General features: G+C 43.0%; 1 protein-coding gene across 11 annotated transcripts in view; it reads right to left on the bottom strand.

Annotated features, from left to right (window-relative positions):
- The window catches only part of FAM120B (family with sequence similarity 120 member B), a 54015-nt gene extending 36853 nt beyond the window's left edge, over positions 1-17162 (bottom strand). For 2 of the 11 annotated variants that reach the window (XM_005508621.3, XM_065057705.1), the window contains exons 1-4: positions 16748-17162; positions 12400-13445; positions 8996-9176; positions 2776-2871 (exon numbers count right to left, since the gene is read on the bottom strand). In XM_005508621.3, coding sequence (XP_005508678.3) covers positions 2776-2871; positions 8996-9176; positions 12400-13445; positions 16748-17024 — 1600 coding nt within the window. In that variant the 5' untranslated portion in view covers positions 17025-17162. The other 9 variants (XM_065057706.1, XM_021296048.2, XM_065057709.1 and 6 more) reach the window with 7 other exon arrangements.
- Positions 17163-23166: the final 6004 nt, after the last annotated feature.

The following is a 23166-nucleotide window of genomic DNA, read 5'->3' as shown; positions in this document are numbered from 1 at the left end:
CTTTACTATAAAGATTAGTCATGAGAAAATTATCTGTCCTGCTGGGGCCATAGAAACCACAAGTTCCTATGAATTTCAAAGAGCTACTCAAACACTTCACAAAATTGTCTGAAAACTGTATTCAGTTAACAGAAAAAGTATTGATGGAATTATTTTTTTCCTTTTTCCTTTTTGACTCACGTTTAAAGACATTATGATACAGAAAGCATCGTGATAAATGAACACTTCAAGAGAATATATATTATTTAATTTGTCTGAACATCAATAACTGATTCATGAATATGCAATGCATGCAAAAGTTGTGGAATGCTATGTTATTGTTGAAGTCAAGGCTTACATAAAGGTGATCCTCATAATCATTTATAAAACTCAACATGACCTTGTCAACAACTGTGGCCAATTTTAAAGACGCCATAAACCCAAAAGCCAATTAAATCTGACCATTAAAGAAGCATTCCAGAGATGGCATTTTGAAAATCAGTGTATTCAGGATATATTCCTGTAAGATGCAATGATTAGAATAATGAAAGAACATCCAAGCTCCTGTGGTATGAAGCTACAATATCCTACACATTTTCAAAAATAAAATGAAAACCAGAATTCATACATTTCCAGTAAAGACTTAAAAACTTCCTCCATTCCATTTAAACTGCACACATATCAAATAGATCAGCTATGTTCACAACATATGGATCTTGGATCACAGATCTTCTGGCAAAATTAATTTCTCAGAGACTTTTTAAAATGAATTTAAGTGCTTCTCTGTCAATGTGTGGGAAACATCATGATCACACTCATTCAACTGAAAGGAAACATTCCAGAAGGGAGAGAGACAGAGAATGACAGCAAACGCAGATGCTAATTCAGAAGACGGTCTCTCAAGAAAAATACATATTCATAAAACAGACTATATTTTAAATATATTTCAAGCTATAATCTTACAGCCTTTAGGATTCGATATTTCATTTTTTAAAGAAAGCTAACATTCAGTCTCTCACCTGAAAGTTTTTTCACATGCAAGACAGTTTTGCTGTTTGATACACACACACAAAAAAAATCAGTGGGAATTCTATGGTTTTTTGATGATTAATGTGAAGTTTAAATATTTCTGGTTATGCACGTTACAGTTCAAAGTTTGTATCAAATATTCTTTCTTCAGATTTTTTAATCTAAATCAAATCCAATAGTCAGGATTTCCCATATATTCTCTGTACACTTCTAAAGTAGTCATGATGATGAAATTACCATTTTTAGCAAAACTGATAAAACAAAGAACCTTCCCAGATTAAATGCACCTGTGATTTTTCAAATAGTTTCTGGTAAGGTTTCTTCTCTTTTTTGAGCAACCTGATCTTGTTTGACAGCTTTGAACTCTAACTTCCTATAACAACTTCTTTAAATTTAGCTCTAAATATGATCCCTGTTTGAAAAATGTGATGCGCTGTTGAGAACCTTATTTGGTGAATTAGAAAGTCATGCTGTGGAAACTAAAAGATGCATGAGCGAATGTAAGGCATACAAATATGGACTATAAAAATTTTAGAAAAATATTTGTTCACTGAAGGAATGACAACAGAGCACTAAAAATAAACACTGGTAGTCCTCCTCCCCCTTTTTAATAGTCTGGTTGAACAGCCTTTCATTACTTAGTACAGATTATGTCTGAGAAGATGTTTTTATAAACTCCTCCTATGTGGTTGCTATAAACAAACACAGACAGTGATTTTAAATTCTGCTTATTGTCAACATGAAGGTGGGTTCTACGTGGAGCATGTTTGCAGAGCAGTAGAACCAAAGTACATTAGATTAAGTGGATTCTTCTCCAGAAACAGAAGAAGGTACTATGCTATCAGGAAAGGAAAATTTCACAACCATAAATACAATATATTTGCCATGCAAACTGAAATGTAACTACATACGTATGGTTTATGCTTTGTTGAGCTTTTGTTTGCTTGTTTTACAAATGCATGTTCCCAGATCATTGTATGCTGCAATAAAACAGTTGTACAGGACAGACTTATCAATTTTTACCCTACATATTCATATCCATTTGGAAAATTTCACAGCAATTTCATGCGATTATCAAGTCAATTAGATAATCACTGTCCTAATACTGTACCAGGGTACTGGACAGTGAAACTACTGTATATCAAACGAAATCTTGTTTGCACTTTGTCTGTATAGCTCATTTCTTTCTTACTTCCTTGTAAATACTGCACATTCCTCATAACACTAATTTCACTAAGAGTGTTCACAAATGTGTCCTTTACCAAAGGAAAGAAGATAAAAACACACAAAACACTTGATGCTTAAGACAGTAGAAAAAGCTTAGCAGAAACAGATAGCCTAATCAATTTTTTTAATTGAAAGAGGTATTCTCTTTTTGGGTTGTCACAGGTGATCTAAAAATGGCCCTATTTTACATTCCTGCCAGTCTCATTAACACATTCTCTCAAACAGCTTAACAAGAGAATTTTAATATGGCCCTATACTCCACTTACCCTGGCCTCAGAGCAGTATTGAGAACGTCAAATAAATTGTAAAAAACTCATGTTTGAATTAGCACTGGGTTTAACAAGACATAGTAATAACAGATAGCTCCAAGCTGAATCCTATTATAATTACATACAGTAATTAAAAACAATGACAGGCATGCAGCATTTCTACTTTAGCTCCCTGTTCTCCACAGTCCTTTGGATCCCATTTCAAACATGTGTAACCTCATTTTAGTGATGTAGTTGTTTCAGTTCAGATTTAAACACATTTATATTCTACCTGGTATAGAAGGTTGTACAGGTTTTATCAGCTCTGGCTGCCGAAGGGGATTTCCAAAATAGACAAACCACTCTTTTACCACAGGATAGTCTCCATCTAAAAAAGACAGAATTGGATCAGCAAGTCAAATGCAAGTATTAACACTTGTGTAAAAGTTGGAAGCAGTGGTGATCAGGATTCTCAAGTATTATAATAGAAGGCACTTCATAATTACTTGCTTGCTCAGCTTCTTTAAAAACAAACCAAGAAAAATTAGTTTTAGTATCCTTATGACAAATCATCAGAACAAAAGAAGAGAGTTTGAATTATGTACTAGAAACATGAGTTTGGTGCTGGTAATTGCAGCCAAAAATGTAAGTACAAGAGTGTGGAAAGCATTCTAAAACAGCTTGCAGCCAGTTTTAGGCCTTCCCATTCCAAGGCAGTTCAGGAAGCTGTGGAGGCATCTGGCATAGCTTAGGGATCTACATGAGCTACCTCAGTCTCTCAGAGCTGCCACACTGCCACATATGCAGCCCTTAATATGATTCTCCTCCCAACTTGCCCTGACATTTCCTGTGTCAGGGTCTGAGACAAAATCTTTATAAGGAGCTTTGATGGCTATTTGAAAGCTGACAGCAATGGAGTCATCCCACTGTCAGATGCAGAGCTTTTACAGCCCATTGTTCCAGACCTTTTATCTAGTATAAAGAGATTGCTTATGCATAATAGCTCAAGTGGCTTTCACCCCCGCTAACCCCTACTCTGCCCCGCCTGCCCACGCCCTGTAAAAAGTAGGGTGCCACTTAAATCAAAAATTTCACTACTTGAGTTGTGCATCTAACTACTTGATGCTTAAAAAAAATACCCTCAGAAAAAAACACCCTCAGAAAAAAACTCAAGCATTTAGGAATTTTTGAAATGCAATCTATCCAATTTTCAATAGTCAGCTTGTAATCACTCCAATGCAAGTATTCATACAATAATCTAGAAACAAGATTGTTGTTACAAATGTTGCTTCTGCCTTTTGTCCACATTTTGCTTATGGCAACCATGTCATAATGTCCTAATTTCCACCCTCTGTAATCTGGTAAACAGCAAGAAGTAAACAGATTTAGCCAGTCCTGGGCATGTGGAACAGTGTTTTCACATCTTTTCCAGACAAATCTCAAAGCTTTTTTTCCTTCTTCTTCTGACTCTTTTAGAGATTCACAGAATAACTTCTCTAATTCCTAGCTCTCAGCCAGTGCTAAAGCCACTGTTCTTAAAAATTCTGGCCTTTTATCATCAATTCCAATCACCCTGCACTTTACTGCACAAGTATTTCTGATGCCACATTATGAACCCTAATCAAAAACTTCACCTAGCTTAAAACAAACCAAAGAAATCTCTCCCAACACTCTTTCCCTTCCTTCCACCACTCCAAAGTATATGGTCACATTAATTTCCTGATCTCGTTCATAGCTCAACCCTGCAAATGGCTGCTGGCATGAATGAACAAGTAGTGCTATGATGCAAGAGCAGAAACTGCCCAGATGGAATTCTAGTGTCAGGGGTAAGAGAGGGGTAAAAGAACATGATAAAATCTGCTTCCTCCTTCCTTACCACAGACCTGCAGCACAAACTCCCAACAAAGGTGAGGGACTGAAGAACCAACAGCTGGACTATGAGGGACAGCATTGCACCTGGCCTGCCATACTTCACTGTTCAAAAATTGATGACATTAAAACAAAAAAATGTCTAAACTGAGGAGAGGAAAAAAAGCCTTAAACTGCATATTCCTGTAGCTGAATAGTCTCCCAACCTGATTATAAATCACTGCCTATGATAGTGCTATTTCATGAACAAAACCCTGCAATTTAATACCCCAAAGTCACTTTCAGAAACATTCTGATGTTTTAGCATTCTGGTTTAGGATTTATTATGTAAATTACTCTGCTTTATTCAATCTATTCAGCTCACTCAGCCTCCCAAATTTTAGCCTGGCTTCTTTAAGAAGCAAACCTAATTCAATTAGGACATCTGTCTTATAGCTAATTCATGGATGCAAGGCTCTGTTTCAACTCAACCTGACAGAGAAGAAGAGATTGCAAATGTATTAAATTCCTAAACTTTTTGTGAACCTGGTGACTCAGCTGGACACCAACTGAAAGAAAGGCAGGAAAGTCAAGTTACCTGTTGCATCTGAATGCACTGGATGGCAAATCAATACACAGGTAACTATGAAAGAGCTGGAGTGGAATAAAAAGGTAGATGCTATTTAGGGAGAGCAGAAGGAAATAGGGAACCTACCTGTCAACACCACGTATTGTAGGAGGGAGTTGTCAAGAACACAGGGAGAAGTTAAGAGGATGCTAGAAAGGAACATGGAAATATAAAAGCTTTGCTGAGAGGAAGGTGCTGGGGAGAGTCATTCTTTACAAGTTCCACGACTCACAGAACAACTTATCAAAATGGCACTTGATTCCAAATGCCAGTGAGATACTATTTTTATGTCACACATCGATCTCAAGAACAGTAAAAAGAGAAGTCAATAGGAAACCTCTAGTTTTGTTCTTTTAATCTATGTGAATGTTGGTACAGGATGTAGCACACATCGGCCAAGTGCTTTTCAGTATTATAATCCATTAGAAACAAAAGTATATGACTATTAACACAAGTAGCCAAACAAATATAGCTGAAAGTAAGATCCTGAAAACTGACGGCACATTAACATACCAAGAATAAAATGAAGACATGATTACTAAATGCCAACCCTCCTTGCATGGAAATATCTCTGGGGAAAAAAAAAAAAAAAAAAAGGTAATTTTTTTTTCAAACTTTTTCCCCCACAGTGCATATACAGAATTTCATCAGTGAAATTTAAATAACAACAGTTCCTTTGTTTAATTAGATTTTGAATGACCAGTAGAAGCACTGCTTAGGCAGCCTAAGGAAAACTTCCACTATGTGCAAAACACTGAAATGCGAGTCAGCTGGAAATGGAGTTGTGTGCCCCTTTACACCTGCAACAATGCCAGCCATCCTAAGTGGTCACTGGTGATAACTGGCAAAAATTCTGCTAACGGAGTGGTTCTGACAGTGTCAAGCAAGGGTCAGTCTGGCCTGCTAATGTTAGAACTGGGAGGGATGCCAGGACTTCCAGGAGCTGGCCACAGGCATAGGCTGCATTATACAACCTCCTAATTGGCAACAGTCACGCAGGTGTGGGTATTTCCATGGACTGCACTAGTGCCAGAACCTGCCTGCTTTGTTCTGAACTCTTCCCACACAAAAGAAAGGGCTTGGCTGGCCTACCAAGGTGCATTATTTACTGTTATTTTCCCCTCCTCCTTGATCTTTTCTAATAGTGCCGGTTTTCCAGGAAAGATGCTAAAAGTTGACAATACATCACTATACGCAATATTCCACTTAATGATGAGAAATAGCTCAATTATGAAGATATCTTTAAAATACACTGTCAACAAATGCCATGTTATTGGGATCATCATCAACCCCCTATTTATTTTGGTAGGATCAAAAATAAGCCTGTGATTCTAGTAACATTTCTGTGAGTAAAAGTACACATAGCCTTACCACAGACCAAACTATGCCAAAGTCAGACCTTGATAAGCAATTCTTTCAGCAGTGCTGCTTTTTCAGGCAACCACTCATGGGCTCATTCCCACTCCCTGCCATTCCTTTGGGCTGTTTCACCCCAGCTGTTTGTGGCTACACACAGAGTCAGATGGGGAAACAGCAGGTTAGTTACCTGACTACAAGAAAGGGAGGGAGGAGAGAGGGTCTATTTTCAGTTTCTTAAACTAGGCCAACACACAGCTGCACAAACAGCTGCACCAGCACAACTGAGAGCTTGCACAGGGACTAAAAGGAGTGGCTGTGCAAGAGGATTACACTGGCACTGACAGCAAAAGAAACGCTTATCACATGATGGCTTTGGGTAATGTGGCATAGTCTATGTGGGTGATTTCAAAGGATATGACAGTTTCCAGCTCCTATGGATTTTTGGCTCTCTTAGGCAGCCTTGGAAATCTCAACCTAAACATTCAAAATCAACAGCTTCTCATTTCAGGGTAGAGGAAACAGTTTACGTTATTTTTAACTCGTTCTTATTAAAACTGTAATCACTGCTTTTTCTAAATGTTGGCTGCTTTGCCAGCCAACTTATTTAGTAAATAAGCAGATTTGCAAACTGCAAAGAGGTCAGTTTTCAACACAGGAATCTTGTAACTGAGGGATCTTAAGGAATTAAAAACAAGATCATTAATGCTCATATCTCCCCTGCAAACTGGAACATTGTATAGAGTTAGCCAAGTTAGCTTCAAAGGAGCTACATCAGCAACTGTATCCCAGTGGCAGCAGACTTGACATGAACTAATTTAATTGGTTGACTCTTTCCAATAAACTCCTCTTTAATGCTAATCCAAAGTAATTCTACATCATACTACAACCTATATACAGTGTAGGTTACTTCTTCCCATCCTACCTTTCATCAAATTACAACAAACAGTCAATTTGGCCTCATCTGAGGGTAACTGGAAAAGGATTCTACTTACTTTGTAAAGAACAAAACTTCCTTGTAGATCTAGCAGCAAATTAATAAAAAATAATGCTGACATTTACTATGAATTCCCATTCAGACTCTGAGTAATGATCTACACGCTTGACTTCGAAGCAGCTTTACACTGGAGTAAAAAAACAACCCACAAACTAGTAGGAAGTGACATGGTTAAAGCAGTTGGAGGTAGATATATGCACTAAAAATGCAGATGTAATAGGGGTGCCCATGCAGACACAGTCTGAAACTGGAAGGGTTAAGGATTCAGGTGCACTATCATTCACTTAAGAAAATTATCTCTGGAATTTGAAGCAGGAACTGAGAACAAATAATGCATGTTATCTGTGGGTTTATGCCAAAATCACTTTCTCAAAAGAAGACCTCTTTCTTTAACGTTTGAATTTCAATTTCTATAAGATTCTAAATTAATATTTCTGTACTTCAGTTCTAATCTTAATCTGAGTACTACAAATACAGTAACACAAATGCAAATTTGCCTACTACCCTGCCATCTCACAGCAATAACTGTTAATTAGAACTTTTGGTCTGGGTGTTTCTGAAAACATCAATGAATATCCTGCTGCTTAGAGGAATAAACAAAACCCAACCAAGTTACAATTGTCTACAAAATTTAGAGACAGTAGGCCAAAAAATGAAAAATGACAGATGTGCATGATTACTGTTGAGATTTTTGTTACTCTCTCCAAATGACTATGTAAACTCTGATTCAGTTTTTCCTATTTTTTTTGTTTCCTATTATGGCACAACTTCAACCTCTAGTTGCTGAAGGAAGTCGAGTACTTAATTGCCTTTCTAAACACACTGTCTGATTATTAGGTTTGATGGTGGTGCACTTTCATCAATAAAATGTAAAGTCATTACCAAGGAGAAATCAACATATTAAAAAGAATAAGAGTTCAGTACATTTTAAATTTTCAACTCACTAACTAAAAGACACTGTAAAGATAACATTTAATGAATGGAAGTCTTAAGAACATAACATTTGTCTAAAGATGACAATAAAGTATTACCTGTCTTAAAGCAGAAGAATGGAAGAATAGATATATATACCTGCTACAGAATCTGTTTATACCACTAGATAAAGAAATCTTTTTTTTTTTTGCACTTCGATGAAAGAACTAATAAACACTGGCATGACTACTTGCATTTGTATTACTACAGTAACTATATTTGACTTTCCACTGTTCTTAAAATTGCAGACTTAAAATTAACAGAAGGTAAAACCTGTAACAGTGCATGACTGTTTTGCAGAAGTGTATTACAACTCACTGTTTCATCTGGAGCTACACTTATCAAAGCAACTTAAGATTTCATACCTCTCAAACTTCTAAAATCTTCTAAATGTCATTGTTTTGCTCAACCTTTTGATCATTAACAACTTTCACAACTTCCCATTTAACAAGGAAAATAAAACAACAAAAAAATACCCCACAAACCAATTTTTAAAAATCTCTTTAAAAGCACTGAAATTGAAAAACATGCAGAAAAACTGCGATTTCATTGTCACATTTTCTCTTGATTCCTTAAGCAGTACACTTCAGCTGCCCACAGTTTTTATCCTAAACGCGATGCTGATGTAGTCACTGAAACAATGAATTTGAGGTTTTATATATAAAAATTGAAAGTATATGTGAATAACAGTGCAAGTAGTTTAATCCTTACCTTTTCCAGATTCCAACAAGACAGAATAAATATGCTGACGAGCAGGGCGGTAGATAAGTGCCTGTCCAGGAATCTCTCTATCACATTCATCTTCCAAAGAGTTGCTGCACTTAATCTCTCCATTACTCAGGATATTGAAGATTGTGTAATTTTCAGATTGGATATGCTGTTCTTTAGCTAACTGTTTGTTCAAAAAAGGAAGAAGGCATTATCTCCAAAATTAAGAAGGATCAAAAAGTAACAAAATGTATTCACTGTTCAAGGAAGTAGTGATTTCTTTATTACTGGAAATGGAGGAAATGTCTAGGGAGGGAACAAGTACTTTTTCAAATAACACCAGCATAGTATATTTTCAGAAATCTATCTTTAGGCGGACAAGAATGCCCGAGAAACCCATCACTGCTTTTTTTAGCTCCTCCTTGAATTCTTAAAACTTTGTTTTTTTAATGACAGTTTTTTAAAGAGTAATTATTCTTAAAATGATTTCTGAATTCAGACATGGAAAAATTAGCTTCCCTCCTTTAGTCACCTGAAAGCATATCTTCCCTCTTTAAATAGGGAGTGAAGGCATGACAAAACCCAAACTTTTAATTTTATTGCAAGATGAACTAAATAAGACAGCTCCATTTCTATCCTGAGCTGACTTTGTGTAACTTCACCACACTTTTTACTTTGCAATAGCTCTTCCCCAAGAAAATAAATACAATCTGCTCCAATAAGGAAAACCAGGTCTACAGGCTGTTTTCTGTTGAAAAGCAGAATCACAGCATTGCCAAGGCTGCATATTAACCATGAACCACTCATCTGGGTGCAGATACATATGGCTGCAGCAGCCTCAGCACCAACAGAGACCGCTGGTCTGGAGCAGCTTAGACACAGAAGCAACAAAGCTGCTCTCAGGCAGCGCAGAATTTCAACCAGTAACACCTGTAACCTGGACTGGCCAAGCGTAGACCCAGACAGACCTTCTACTTCACAACTTCACACCCAAACTATGGGAGTGCTCAAACAGCTGAGCAGAGCCAGTGATTTCTATGGGGTGCCACTAATCAATTCTCCTGAACCCATGCCAGATGGTGAGCAGGCACTGAAGTGTCTCTGCTTCTGTATTCCCTGCATGTGTCACGCTATCCGTATTAGTTGGGTTTTGTGCCCTCCATACGGTCATCTCAGCCTCTTTCACTGGAAATTACCAGACCACTGGCCAGAGCCAAATTCACCATTTCTGCAGAATTCCAGTATCTGCAAATTTGGGAACTTAGCAGGTCAAGGCTGCAGTCAATCACCGAGTCATTACTGATCAAAACTAATGCTATTGAAATGTCATACTTTCAGGAGACACTCTCATGTGAGCATAAAATCAGTGATAGGCTTCTGTGTACAAAGTCATTCAAGAAAGCATTTTCTTATAGCAACAAATGGTTACCCTGGAAGAAATATGTCAGTATTTGTAATATATATAAACCATGTCATCCCCCAAATCTATTTTTGTATTAAAAAAATCCCAAGGAGTTAAGTATTTCTAAGCATGATTTGAAAGAATCATTGAACTATTTCATACAAATCACTGTCACAGATAGGAGATAATTAGAAAAAAACAGTTTCTTGCAACTTCAGAATAATCTAAATTAGGTACTGAAAAAAATACAAGCTGATTTCAAAAGTATTGCTTTATTCAGTGCTGTATCTTGAAAAATATTTCTGATTTACACCTAAAATCAGCTTGAAAGCAGCTAGAAGCAATAACATGAGGTTATGTCCTCAAGGTTGGAATTGAGCTGTGTATGTAATTTATGTGCAGTTCAGGTTATATGCAAGGTAAGCAGAACTACGTATGGGTTTCTAAATAAGAAGCAAAGCACACACAGTACATATACAAATATTTAAACACCTGTAACAAAACCAAAATACAAGTTAACATGTCTACAACTTTGACTTGGCCCAGAAACCAGCCCAAGACAGGATTTATGCAGCAACTATGAGGCATTCTTTAGCAGCGTTTCTAAACATTATTATTTTATCACAGCAGTAGCTCAGCATGACACTAGAGAACTGCAACCTTTCAAATGAAAGATCAAACCAAGAAATAATGATAACTTGTCATAAAGACCACATGGTACAGTTTCTTAAGGAGTAAGGATTTCATTACTATTGTCCAGGCCATAATCCAACCTAGCTAATTACATTCTAGCTAATTTTTCCTTGCACTTCAAGCATAAACAGTATTTTTCAACATTTTATTGGGATGTATGGTTGTTGGTTTTTTAAAATAATGTATTCTATTTAACTACTACAGTCAGAAGTGATATGTACTATATCCAAGTGTGATTTACATATATATATATATATATATATGCAGTTTAGCTGAAATTAGCATTGCATAGGTTACATGGTAGCTTTAAAATGTTTTAGAGTTCTTTTAGAAAAGGAAAATGGAAATTATAGTATTACTTTGGAATACTATGAGGAAAGAGAAAAATAGTTTTGAAGAAAATGCTCAAGATAAGTAAGAGACAGACAAAAGAAAGACTCTCTATTTGAATTCTGTAAGTACATAAATTACAGAGCAACAGATGTCTAATATGTGGTCTAAAATACACTACCTCATATAGTTTTTTTTATAAATTAAATCTCAGTATGTTATCTCAATTGCCATTAATTTACAGAATTGTAATAGACTTACTACTATTGCATAAACTCTGATGCAAGGCAGCTCAGTTTCTATTAGCCAGGTAGGCTACCCTAGCTAATATATCCAAGCTCTCAGAATGACCCAATCTGACTGCATTGTTTCTCACCCCAACATCAGGACATCTCTGCCCTTCTGGGAAGCCACAAGGGAAGCTTGCTAGTGCAGCCCTGCCCTTAAAGGATTAACAAGCCACTCAAAGAGCTTTTGGTTCATTCAGGGACAATGAATCTGAAGGATAATTAACCTGACCCAAAACTCACAAAATACAGATTTATAGGAAGTTGCTTCATGTCCCCCACAAAAGCAACTTCAGCTTCTGCATTCTTAGCAGAACTCCCTTTAGTACCTTGACTGCATGTGCCAGGCACAGCCAAAAAGACCACTAACCAGCTGTTGCTGATGAAGCAATAAGCAAGTCATTACATCATGCAATACATGAGAAGTACATCTTTACACCCAGCTATAGTCCTACACAGGAGCTGCTCCCCATTATTTGACCTACCTGATGCTTCAAAAAGGGAGAAACCACTTTTAATTAAATGTGCTGCATCTGCCCTCACCTTGATGTACCCAATAGTCGTAACCATGGCTGTACTTGACAAAAGATTTTGCTCTTGCAAATTTAAATCAATGGGTTCAATGTACTCATTGCCAACTTCCACTAAGTAGTCATGGTGATAAAGTGACCATTAGGTTTTAAAAATCAAGGTACCTGAAAGATTTCCTTATCTTGACACATGGCTGTTTGTTGTTGAAGGGGGAACATTTGACAATTTGTTATGTTGGGAAGAATCCATGGAGAGTGCTGTCCAGGCAAAATATAGGACTCCACTCCTTGGGAGAGTAATGTCTTGTCTGATCCCAAAGGCAGCATCTCTTCCAAGTGTTTCAGGCTGCTGTACGAGCACGGAAGTTTTGAGATGTAATTTGCTACAGCCAGAAGTATGTTTGTTCTTCTGTTGTAGCCACTATTCCTGCAGGGACTGGTGACTAAACATTTTTGCCAAAAACCTTCCAACAAGCTTTCTGGAACAACATCATTGCCAAGTAAGCTAGCAAAAAGAGGGAGGTGTGTCAAACTAAGACCCAACGCACGACAAAGATCTTCTCGAGAGTACATAACAGTGACCAGCCTGTCCAAATGGAGCTTCTCAATGGAAAAGTAGGGGCATGTGTTATAGATGAGATAGTCACTATCTTGCCCAAGAATCCCCATGCAGTTATGTTGCAAACCATATGCAGCCACCTCAAAGTCTGCCTCTTGCAATGTGCATACTGTTTTTTGACCAAGTGACTTCAGGGCAAAACGTGTAAAAGTAGGCAAAGCAGAAGGAATAGTGAACATTTCTCTCCCTGGTTGTTTCCTGTGAGTCTTGATAAACTGAAATATTCTGGCTATTTCCTTATTATTCTGAAACCTCCGTTTGATCCACTCATCTAACTTTTTCTCTTCTACCACTCCATCAAAGTAAAACACCAACTTGATTCCAGCTGCCATAAAAGCTTTAATAAAATCCTCTAAAATGGCAAGATACTCTCGCCACTGGCCACCACACACCCAGGATTCTGGTGTATACCAGTGTTTAACACAACTCATGGCATCTACCACAATAACAGGGGGGGAATCAGGATGATCGATGCGATGTTTTTCTGCCATCTCTCTCAGATCAACTGTTCTGCATGCATCAGGGCAAACTCTTGCCACAAATCCCTGCAAACCTTTAATGCCCATCGCTGATCTCCAAAATTCACAGCAGTCTGAAAGAGAAAAAATAAAAACAATATTCTAAACTGCAATACTGAGAAATGCAATTAAATTATTCAATCAAAGCAAAGCAGCTTGGAAACTAAACAGTTGTTTTTCTGCTTTTGCTAAGAGCCTGTTGTTTTGTCCTGACTTTTAAACTGTTTGAACCATTTTTTTTTCCCATGAACAAACTGGAAATAAGCACCCATTCACTTTGACTTCCACTTCCACTTTTTGTATCAGTGAAAACTGTAAATATCTTAACAATTTCAGATTAATAGTGTAAAATACAGAAAAGTGTGCATTGCTAGAAAACTGGTATAAACATAATTAAAAGCTTCGTAATTTCTTAGCTGACAGTGTATAACACTGGAATGAATAGTTTGATTTTTCACACCAAAAGTATACAAACATCTTTAATTGAAGTCAGTGGAAAAAAAATACTGAACTTGAGAAATCAGTCTTGAACGTTGACGGTGCAAATGGCTGTTACCAGTTGAGTTTACAGACGGCAGTTCATTGAGGTGGCAGCAGCTGCAATACCTCTACTTCTGGAACAATTTTGGTAGTATAATTTCTGCTTTGAAGAAGAAATTCAATCTATTTTACCATCCTGTCATTTGAAGACATAATTTTCAAGACCTGTTTAAAGAATTAGAGGTTTACCTATATTTTGTGAATCTACAAATCTGACTACCATTAATAGTGAAGTTTATATATCAAATGGGATTTCTAACACACACAGCAATTTTGACCCAATCTATTTTAGAAGACACACGTGCAAACATTAGCTAGGAATTAATAATTCAAAAATGAATAAGGCTATTTTTGGTTTAGGAAATACCAAAATATTGAAGAAGAAAGTCTCCAAATTCTGTGTTAGAACTTAATAGCATGCCAAGTAAACCAATTTACATGTTCCATAGAAAGCTGTGCGATAAAATTAAAACTGTTGATGACCTCCATTTTTATTTCTAGAAGTCTCAATGCAAAGAAGTTTGTCACAGCGTCAATGTTAGATGTGCTCTTTACTACAGCATCAGTTTCCTCTACCACAGCAACATTTTATTTTAAAGGACCTTCCAATGAAAAATGGAGGTAACAAGCTTCATCTAGCTTTGCTTTCTTCTTTATTCTCAGAAAACCTGTTTTGTTTTCATTTTGATTTTACCTGAAAGTCAAATCCTTTCCCAGTTAAACAATGAAGAAATTCACAATGTTTTAATTAAACGGATGCCATTTTTCCTGCTCTTCACACTGCTGATTACTGACATTCCAATTACAGACTGTCTCCAGAACGTTACATTACAATGTACGTGCTTACAAAAAGAAAAAATAAAATGAAGTAGAATTCAGAAGAGTATTGCAAATTGACAGCTTTTAAAGGTACTCCTGAGTCTTTGGAGTTTAAATATCGAATAGCCTCCATATACAGTTTTTTTTATTATCATCCTCTTTAATAACAGAATGGCTGGGGTTGGAAGGGACCTTTAAAGGTCATTTAGTCCAATCCCCTGCCATGAGCAGGGACATTTTCAACTAGATCTGAACTCAGAGCCCCGTCCGGCCTGGCCTTGAATGTCTCCAGGGATGGGGCATCTACCACCTCTCTGGGCAACCTCATCACAAACCATTTCTTCCTCATACAACACAATATGAAATACATACAAAATAAAGCTGAGAGCAGACAGCAGACCTTGTTGTTATCAAACCAGAAATAAATGTGTATGAATCTGCTTCATTGCTACATACGGACACAAGGTAGGGCACAGCTTTCTCAGTGATGCTACTTCCAGTGTCATTTAGGTGCCCTTAAGACTCCAGCCATTTGCTCTTTCAGGAAAGCTGCACCTCTGATTCCAAACAGTTTGCGCACTGGCAGGTTATTGGTTTTTATTATCTTCCACGGAGACCTAGCAATGGGTGTGAAGGTCTTAATCTTTCAATCACTAACACATGTGGTCAGACTAAATATTCTAAGGTCACTACAGAGATACCATATGCCATGGCAGGTCTTACTTCTGCAAAAATGCATTACATCCAAGCAAGTTTCAGTTATGATTCAGTACTGTGTTCTTAGTGGCCATGCACTTAGAGCAAGAAGTATGGTAAGCAACTTACTTGCTACACTGTACTGTAATGAATGGAAACATTTTCCCACCTCCTCACACCTGTATTTGAAGCACTCCTCTTACTTAACAACTTAAGCAAGTCTGTGATACAGAGATTATCAGAAAAAATTCCATTACCAGTACAGTTTAGCTTAATCAATAGAAAGTGGACATCCAAACACATAAGCAAGCACCTTGGCCACCACTAGCATTTTAATATTATTATCACATTCACTGAAAGTATAATAAAAAAAATAAAGTTTATGTTCTGTCAACCATCCCGTTTTGCTACTAAACAGTAACAGTCATGTCACTCTTTAATCCATCAAAGTAGCAGAGAAGAGAATAAATAGAATCTACTGACTTGAGAGGCACTTTCATCAGAGGCACCTCAATAAAGTTGGCAGAATCAGGACTAAAATGCTTTACTTTGCAGTGCTAAGTTTCCCAAGAGCAGAAACATACACATTCTGCGTAACAGATGAACAGTTTATGGCTGGACGCTTATTTTAACGTTACTTGGGTAAAATGGAGATGTCAGGTTACCATAGAGTCTCAACGGCACTACTATCAAAAGTATGAAACCACAGGGGGAATTTCTCCATAAACTGAAACAATCAAAACCATTCCATGTCATCCTCCCTGCACCATTTTATACAGACACACATTTCAGAGGCATGACCCCTACAAGAGTTGATAATACCACTAAACTTGATCTTATCAGCAAGTAACTACCACGACACAAATTTTATTATGCCCATAGACTGTAACACACAGTGTTGCAGAGTTGATAGCAGAAACGTTCAAAATAACCACTCCTGCCCTCACAACAGCCCTCTGGCCGAGGCCCACAGCACAAGGAACGTGGAGCACAGTCCTTCACTGCTGAAGCGCACCAGCGCACAGACTGGCCCACAGCTCCCCACCGCCTTGGAAGGCCGGAGTCCGTCCCAGAGACGAGAGCGGGAGGCCGCGGGCGGGTGAAGGGCGGACGGTATCCGCCCGCGGGTGAAGGGAGGGCCTCTGCGACCAGCCCCTGAAGGGCCGAGCCCCTCCCTCAGGAGGCCGTGCGGCGCCCGGACCGTGCTCCGAGTTGGGCTCCGCTCAGTCTCACCACCGGCAGCCCCCCTCCTCCCTTCGCGCCGCGCACTGTGGCCGTTGAACAACCAACTGCCCCCTCCCAACGGCACCGCAGCACTGACCCGAACCTGCGCTTCCGCTTCCCGCGTGGGCGGGCTCGCGCATGCGCGCGGCGCTGGCCTGGGCCCGAGGCGTCGGTGTTGTCGCTGTCCCTTGTGTCGCCCCTTCCCCCCCGCCCCGCCTCTCGCGCGGCTGGGGCAGCCGGCTGCAACGGGCCCCTTCGCATGACAGCGGCGGGGGGTGGGGGGGGGGAGCGGACTGGTCTGAACCGCGGTTGTCCCCGCTCGCGGCCTGGTGTCCCTCGGCTTTGTACGGCCACAATGGGGCCGGAGGGGCCATTATGCCCCCGAACAAACCCAACCGGGGCGGAAGGGGGGACGTGGCGAGATGAAAGCGTCGCGCACCGAAATGGCTTCAAAACCCCCGAGTCGTAGATGGGAGATTTATGTCGCCCCTTGGCTGCGCGGCCTGCTGAGCGGCGCTGGGGGGCAACAAAGCGGCCCGGGGCAGCCTGGCGGGCGGCTCCGGCGGGGCCGCGGCCCGCGGCGCGGAGCGGAGCGGGCGGGTTTGCTTCGCTTCGCTTCGCTTCGCCCGGCAATCGCCAGTGCAAGAGAGCCCCCGGTTTCTCGGGTGGATCTCGGGGCACAGCGCGGGATAACGGCCTGGCTGCAGGCGTGCCGGGAGCACCGCCCGCTCCCACACCGCCCGCAACAGGTGGGGACCTGAATAACTTCACATCTTTCCGGGGGGGAAGAGGGCCATGGGGGAGCCGGTGGGAGGATTAGATCAGATGTTATTGCCGGTGAAAAACTAAACAGAGCGATGCTCTGGGGAGCACAGATTAATATATTGGGTGACTCCGTGTGCACAAAGCCTCACCATTGTAGCTGTGGCTGAATGCCTGTGAATAGGATGGAGCATATGTGGCCTGTCACCGCAGGTGCCCACATCTGTTCGTCTCCGGGCAGATGCTCTCAGAAAAGGGGAGAGCATTTCCAAAAGCTCTGGCCTGCCCCATCTATACCCATCGTCTTTCTCATAATCACTTTCTGCAGAGGAGTTTCTGCTCTCTCCTTCTCCCTCCTCCCCCACCTTCCCTGCATATGGAGAGATGTGGAAGGAAATAAAAACGACACAAATTGGAAGTGGCTCAGAAAACCCTGGAAACATATGATCAGACTGCTCCCCCTCCAAAGTTTCTTAGCAGCAGGTTTTGTGCTACAGCCTGTGCACAATGCACAAGATGTGTGCACCGTGAAAGGGGGGGGTTGCAGGCCACAGGGGAACAGAAAAACCCCTTCATGCACAAAATGCAGTACAGCACAGTGGCACGCTGTGCTGGCTGTCATAGGGGAAGAGTGATCTGTGCAGCTACTGTCTGGAGTGGTAGTTTGCAGCTTCTATTTAAAGTTCTGGACTATGGTGATGGTTAATGAAACCAGGGAAAAGAGAATAGAGGGTTTCCCTGTGAGAACTGGTGAACACAGCGAATATTGCTACTGAAGTGGGTATCAAAAAGGAATCTTTCCAGCCATCCAACGAAATCTCATAGCTGGAATGCAAAACATTTTTCTGAGAAGTGCTGTCATGGTTTATATCCCGAGTACACGATCGGAGCCTGATTGCTCCCCCTCCCTGCTCTGTGACACCCCGTCAAGACAAGCCAGGTGTCAGTGCTGCTCGGGATTACAGCAGGCTTGCCTGATGGGGTGGATAAGGTGCTGGAGCACAGGGTAAATCTCAGGATCGTGGGATATCTCAGGTTGGAAGGGATCTCAGAAGGTCATCTAGTGCAAATGTGATCTGTGTGTTTCTAGGATGCTGAAGATTGTGAGTGTCCTTGGAGTTAAAGGGGGGCAAAGAGGCCAGTTCTTCAAATGTGAGGCTGAGCTGCTCCCGGGAGGGGCATGGGCAGTGAGAGCACTGGAATCACTGTGTCCCAAAGCAGAGACCGGGAGAGGCAGCAGGACCCACCATGCCCGGGGCACCTGCTGGAAGTTTCTGGAGAAGATGCTCTTTTGGACCGGGGGGAGGCCGAGGGCCGGGAGGACAGCAAGCAGGGGAGGCCTCCTTCATCTGGGCTCCTGATGTGCCTTCATCCCCGGGAGGCCCGACGGCTCTGCCCCCGGGGTGGTCAGCACTTAACCGTCGGAGGGGTCTGCAGCCCTTCGCCCTTCCTACTTTTGGAGCAACGACAGCTCATGCACACGAGCGACCAATTTTTACCCCTCGTAGTTTCCCACAAGCAAAATCCCGTCGGAAGCAAGCCAGGAAGCAAACTCAAGTAGCGCAGGCGAGCGGGGCGGGGGTGGGCTCGCTTTTTCCTCGTGTGCAATCAGTAAAACACATATAGGGGCCACTGCGGGATTTGCCCGGGAAAGGGTTGGAGAGCAGCTGGCTGCGGTAATCTCCTCGGGAGACAAAGGAATGCCCCGTCGGTCCCAGGATCACAGGTAAACACACAACCATTGTCATGAAAATAAGGGGCTAGGATAGGGCCGGAGCAGATGATTTGCGATTTGAAAAAGGGGGCTGGGGGGGAGGGAAGGCCCAGAGCTGCTTATCTATCATCTGGCCTCGCTGTGTGCCAGCTGAGCCACGCGACTGCTCTTTCTTATTCTAATCAGCACATGCCTTTGCAACTTTGGGCTAACCTACACGCTGAACTTCTTAATCCCTCTCCCCGCACACGGCAAGGGCGGCGGAGGGCCCCTCCGGCACCGCGGTACCTCCGCGCCCGCCGCCCACCCGCCTCGGGTCTGGGCGCCCCGCGGCGGAGCCCCAGGCAGCGCCGGCACCCCGGTAACGCCGCAGAGCCCGGGGCCGGCCGGGGAGACGAAGACCCGGCCCGACGGCGCCGCGCCTGACATCCCATGCTTTCCTTATCCCGCCCGGCTCGGTCCGGGGGGACAGGTGAAGGGGTCGTGCACAGAGAGCTGCGGCGGAGGAGCAGCCGCGCACACATACCTCCGTAGGGACTATAGACCTAATTAAAATATTATGAACACTCGGCTACACATAGCTCCACACGTACACGTCCCTCCGCCGACACACCGTTCGCCATATGCCCGGAGCCCTTCATCCCAGGAAAAATCAGAGTTGCGAGCCAGCGATGGCAGGGCTTCGCCCTAATTAACAGTCCGTCCCCCGCTTTTGAAGTGACTTTTCCCATAATCTGGCTCGCTGAGAAATAAAAGCTGTGGCCGATGGGGAGCTCTCGGCCGCGCTGCTGCGCGGCGGGACCGTAAATCCTCGCCGGGGCAGGATAGGGGGGCCGGCGTTGCGGGAAGGGTACCAATTAGGGGCGGGGAGGGAGAACACAATACCCCACCAGCCCCAGCGAGCCTCTGGCAGGCGGGGCCGGGCCCGCCGCGTCCCGGCCGTGCGGGGTCACCGCGTCCCGGCGGGGCCCCGGGCACCGCGCCCGCCTCCGGGGGGTCCCACCGCCGGCTCGCCCCGCCAGGGCGGGCGCGGGCGGGCAAGGCGTCAGGCGGGACCGGCGGCTCATCCCCGGCAGCGGGGGCCGGCGGCGGTGCGCGGGCGCGGTTAACACCACGGGGGCGGCGCGGAGGGCGGCGGGCGAGCGCGGTGCGGAGACACGCGGTTGGGAGCGAAAAAGCGCCATTTGGTTGGGAGCAGATGGCTGGCTGGGGGGCTGATCGCGTCTAAAGGCGTGTCATCCCCCTTCAGCGAGAATCCCTAAGGGCTCCCCTTGTCTTCGAAATCAATGAAAATTAAAGTGCAGAGAATGGATGAATAGTTAGACCTCGAGTCCCTCCTTTGTTCGCCTCAGCTACTGGTGGGCAGGAGTTAAACTACAACAGCCTCCTATAGAAACACTTAAGTTAAACAGTCTCCCCGTTAGCCCAGCATCTGAAAGAGAGAGGGAGAGGGGGGAAAAAAGCAGAAAAAGGAGCTTTCTGCTTGATTTCCCCAATACAGAATCGCGTGGCATAAATTAAGCCGGAGAAGAATGAGCGCCGTGGGCAGGATCCTGCCGGCTCTCACGGCGCCTTTCAGTCACGCTCAGCAGCGGTAATCGAGAAATCTGTGCCACGTCAATTTAACAAATACCCGGTACCGAAGGGGGGTTGTTAAGGATTTGAGGGCAAGTTTTTTTCGGGTCCTTTTTTTTTTTTTTTTTTTTTCTTTCGCTAGGTTAAAGCCCTCGCGCGTGTAACTTTTTATTTCCAGTTTTTTAAGCAGGGGGATGCTAATGGACCAACTTTCTATCTCTCACAGATTAAAAGATCTGCGGTGATATGTCACTTCTCGCCTCCACCGACGAGCTATCCCCAAATTTCAAGACAGATAGATATTGCCCTCCCTCCTTACCCCACTCGTTTAGTAAACCCCATACGAAACGATTTAGGTTTTTTTTTTCTCTCTCCCTGTCCTGCGGATAACACAGCAGCAAAGTTCGCGAAGCAGCGGCAAGCCACTTGAAAAGATGTTGACGCTAGGTGGCAAAAGTAATGTGCAGTTAAATCCGACGTTGCTGCGGGGCGCGCCCCCGCCCCGCTCCCCGCTGCACGGGCTGCGCACTCCGGGCGGGTGGCCTGTCCTCCGGGCGCCCATCGCCCGCTCCGCTCCCTCCAGGGACGCCCTCTCTGCGCCCTCGCACGGTGCCCGCGGGATTGCTGCTCCCTTCCCTGCCCAGGTATAACTCCGGGGTAAAAAAAAAAAAAAAAAAGAAAGCAACCAAACATTCCTGTACATTTAAGCTTTCGCTTAAGCGTCGAGGGGCAGGGAGAGCGTAGAAGACGAGTACCTGGGTGTGGGTGGCTCGTTCGACCAAAATCAAATGTAAAGGACACACACGTTGAGTGGCGAAATGTTGCAAAAGTCTGGATGCGTGCTTATGTACTGCGAGTACCTGCCTGGGTTTGGGATAGGTGCCACAAACGGCAGGTAAATGAACGAGGGCAGCTACAGTCCTAGAACAGTCAAGAAGAGCTGGGATGAATGAACTCACTAGTGATTTTCTTTTAATTGGTATTACCCAATGCTTTTACTTTAAGAAGTCTTTGAGATTTTTTTTTTTTTCTAGCGCATTGTAAGATAATTTGTGATCAAGACATCTGCTTCAATGAAAGTCACATTTTGCCATGCAAATGCACGTTTCACCCAATAAAGTCGCCATAATAAGGCTTTTAGCACGGCATACCTACAGTGAGGTTATTGTAGCCAAATCCTCTCCTTTTGCACACAAGCTTAATCTGTGCTGAAATGATCTGTTACAATTAAAATGACATTTACAGAGACAGTTACACCTTGCATCCTAATGAATCCGCCTGTGCCTACCGAAGGTGTTTAAACAGAAGGCCCAAACAAAGTGCAAAACCCCGCTTCGAGTGACATGCCAGAGTCGCCCTCCAACTTTTATCCTCTGCTTCCATCCATCCATCCATCCATCCATCATTAAGAAAGTGCTCAAATGGTAATCATCTCTATCCCCCTTTCACCGTAAATTCCTTTCCACGTTTTTAAGATAAAAACAAACGTTCTAGTGTCTGATGGATATTAAAAAAAAAAAAATGACGGTTGGTGTAAAGTTTTTTTTTTTTTTTTTTTTTTTTTTTTTACGGTGGGGGTAAGTGCTGGAAGGGATTTCTTTAAAAAATGTGCGGACATTGTTGTAGAGGCAGTAGCGTGCGCCGAGGGGAGCTCTTTCTCTCCCTCGCATTGTGCGGGGAGCAGGTGCTGTCTACATTACCATACAGCTGAGAGCACAAAGAGCTAACTGATTCAGCCCTCACACAATAACAAACGGCCTTAATGACAGCCACGCGAACGACACACACCAAACTCACTTTTTACTAAGCTGAAGGAGGAAAAAAGAGAGAGAGGGAGAGGTTGCTGGTGATGATGATAATAATCATACAGGGGTGCAGGACCCGGCCGGAAAGCTCTCTTCGGCCGCGTCGGGGACGGGATCGCGGAGCCCCGCAGACGGGTCCCCTCCACGGGTCCCCTCCGCGAACCCGCCCGCGCCCTCCCCCGCCGCCGGGACCCCCGGAGACTCCCCTTCCCTCCGCCGGCGGGATGAGCGCTGTGAGCGGAGCCGAGGGAAGGACGATCCTCAGCTCGGTTCCCGCAAAATCATATCCCCCTCCCCAATTATCCTGGTTATGCCATAGGAAATGCGGTGTGAATTTCAAGGGATCAGCTTCCCCTTGGTGCGGACCGCTGGGTCCCACCTCCCTCGTCCCTTTAAAGCCGAAGATGCCCCTTGGAAGTGGTCATGATCACCGAATTACTTTTTGGGCACACGGCGCTGCTTTGCACGTTTCAAGAGGTAATTACAACCCGCTGTCCGCGGAGTTGTTTTCTCGCCGGAGTATGTTGCGCTGCCTCTCTTCGGTACAGAGGGGGTGTTACTCTCTCCCCGGAGCAGAAGGGGGATTCTTGCGGTTACCAAATTTGCAGGAATGTAAATGAGCACGTTTTGTGAGCACGGAGGGGAGGGGGAGGAGGGTTG

Source organism: Columba livia, chromosome 3 (genome assembly GCF_036013475.1).
Source record: "Columba livia isolate bColLiv1 breed racing homer chromosome 3, bColLiv1.pat.W.v2, whole genome shotgun sequence".
Classification (NCBI taxonomy): Eukaryota; Metazoa; Chordata; class Aves; order Columbiformes; family Columbidae; genus Columba; species Columba livia.
This window is presented reverse-complemented; position numbering and strand designations above follow the sequence as displayed.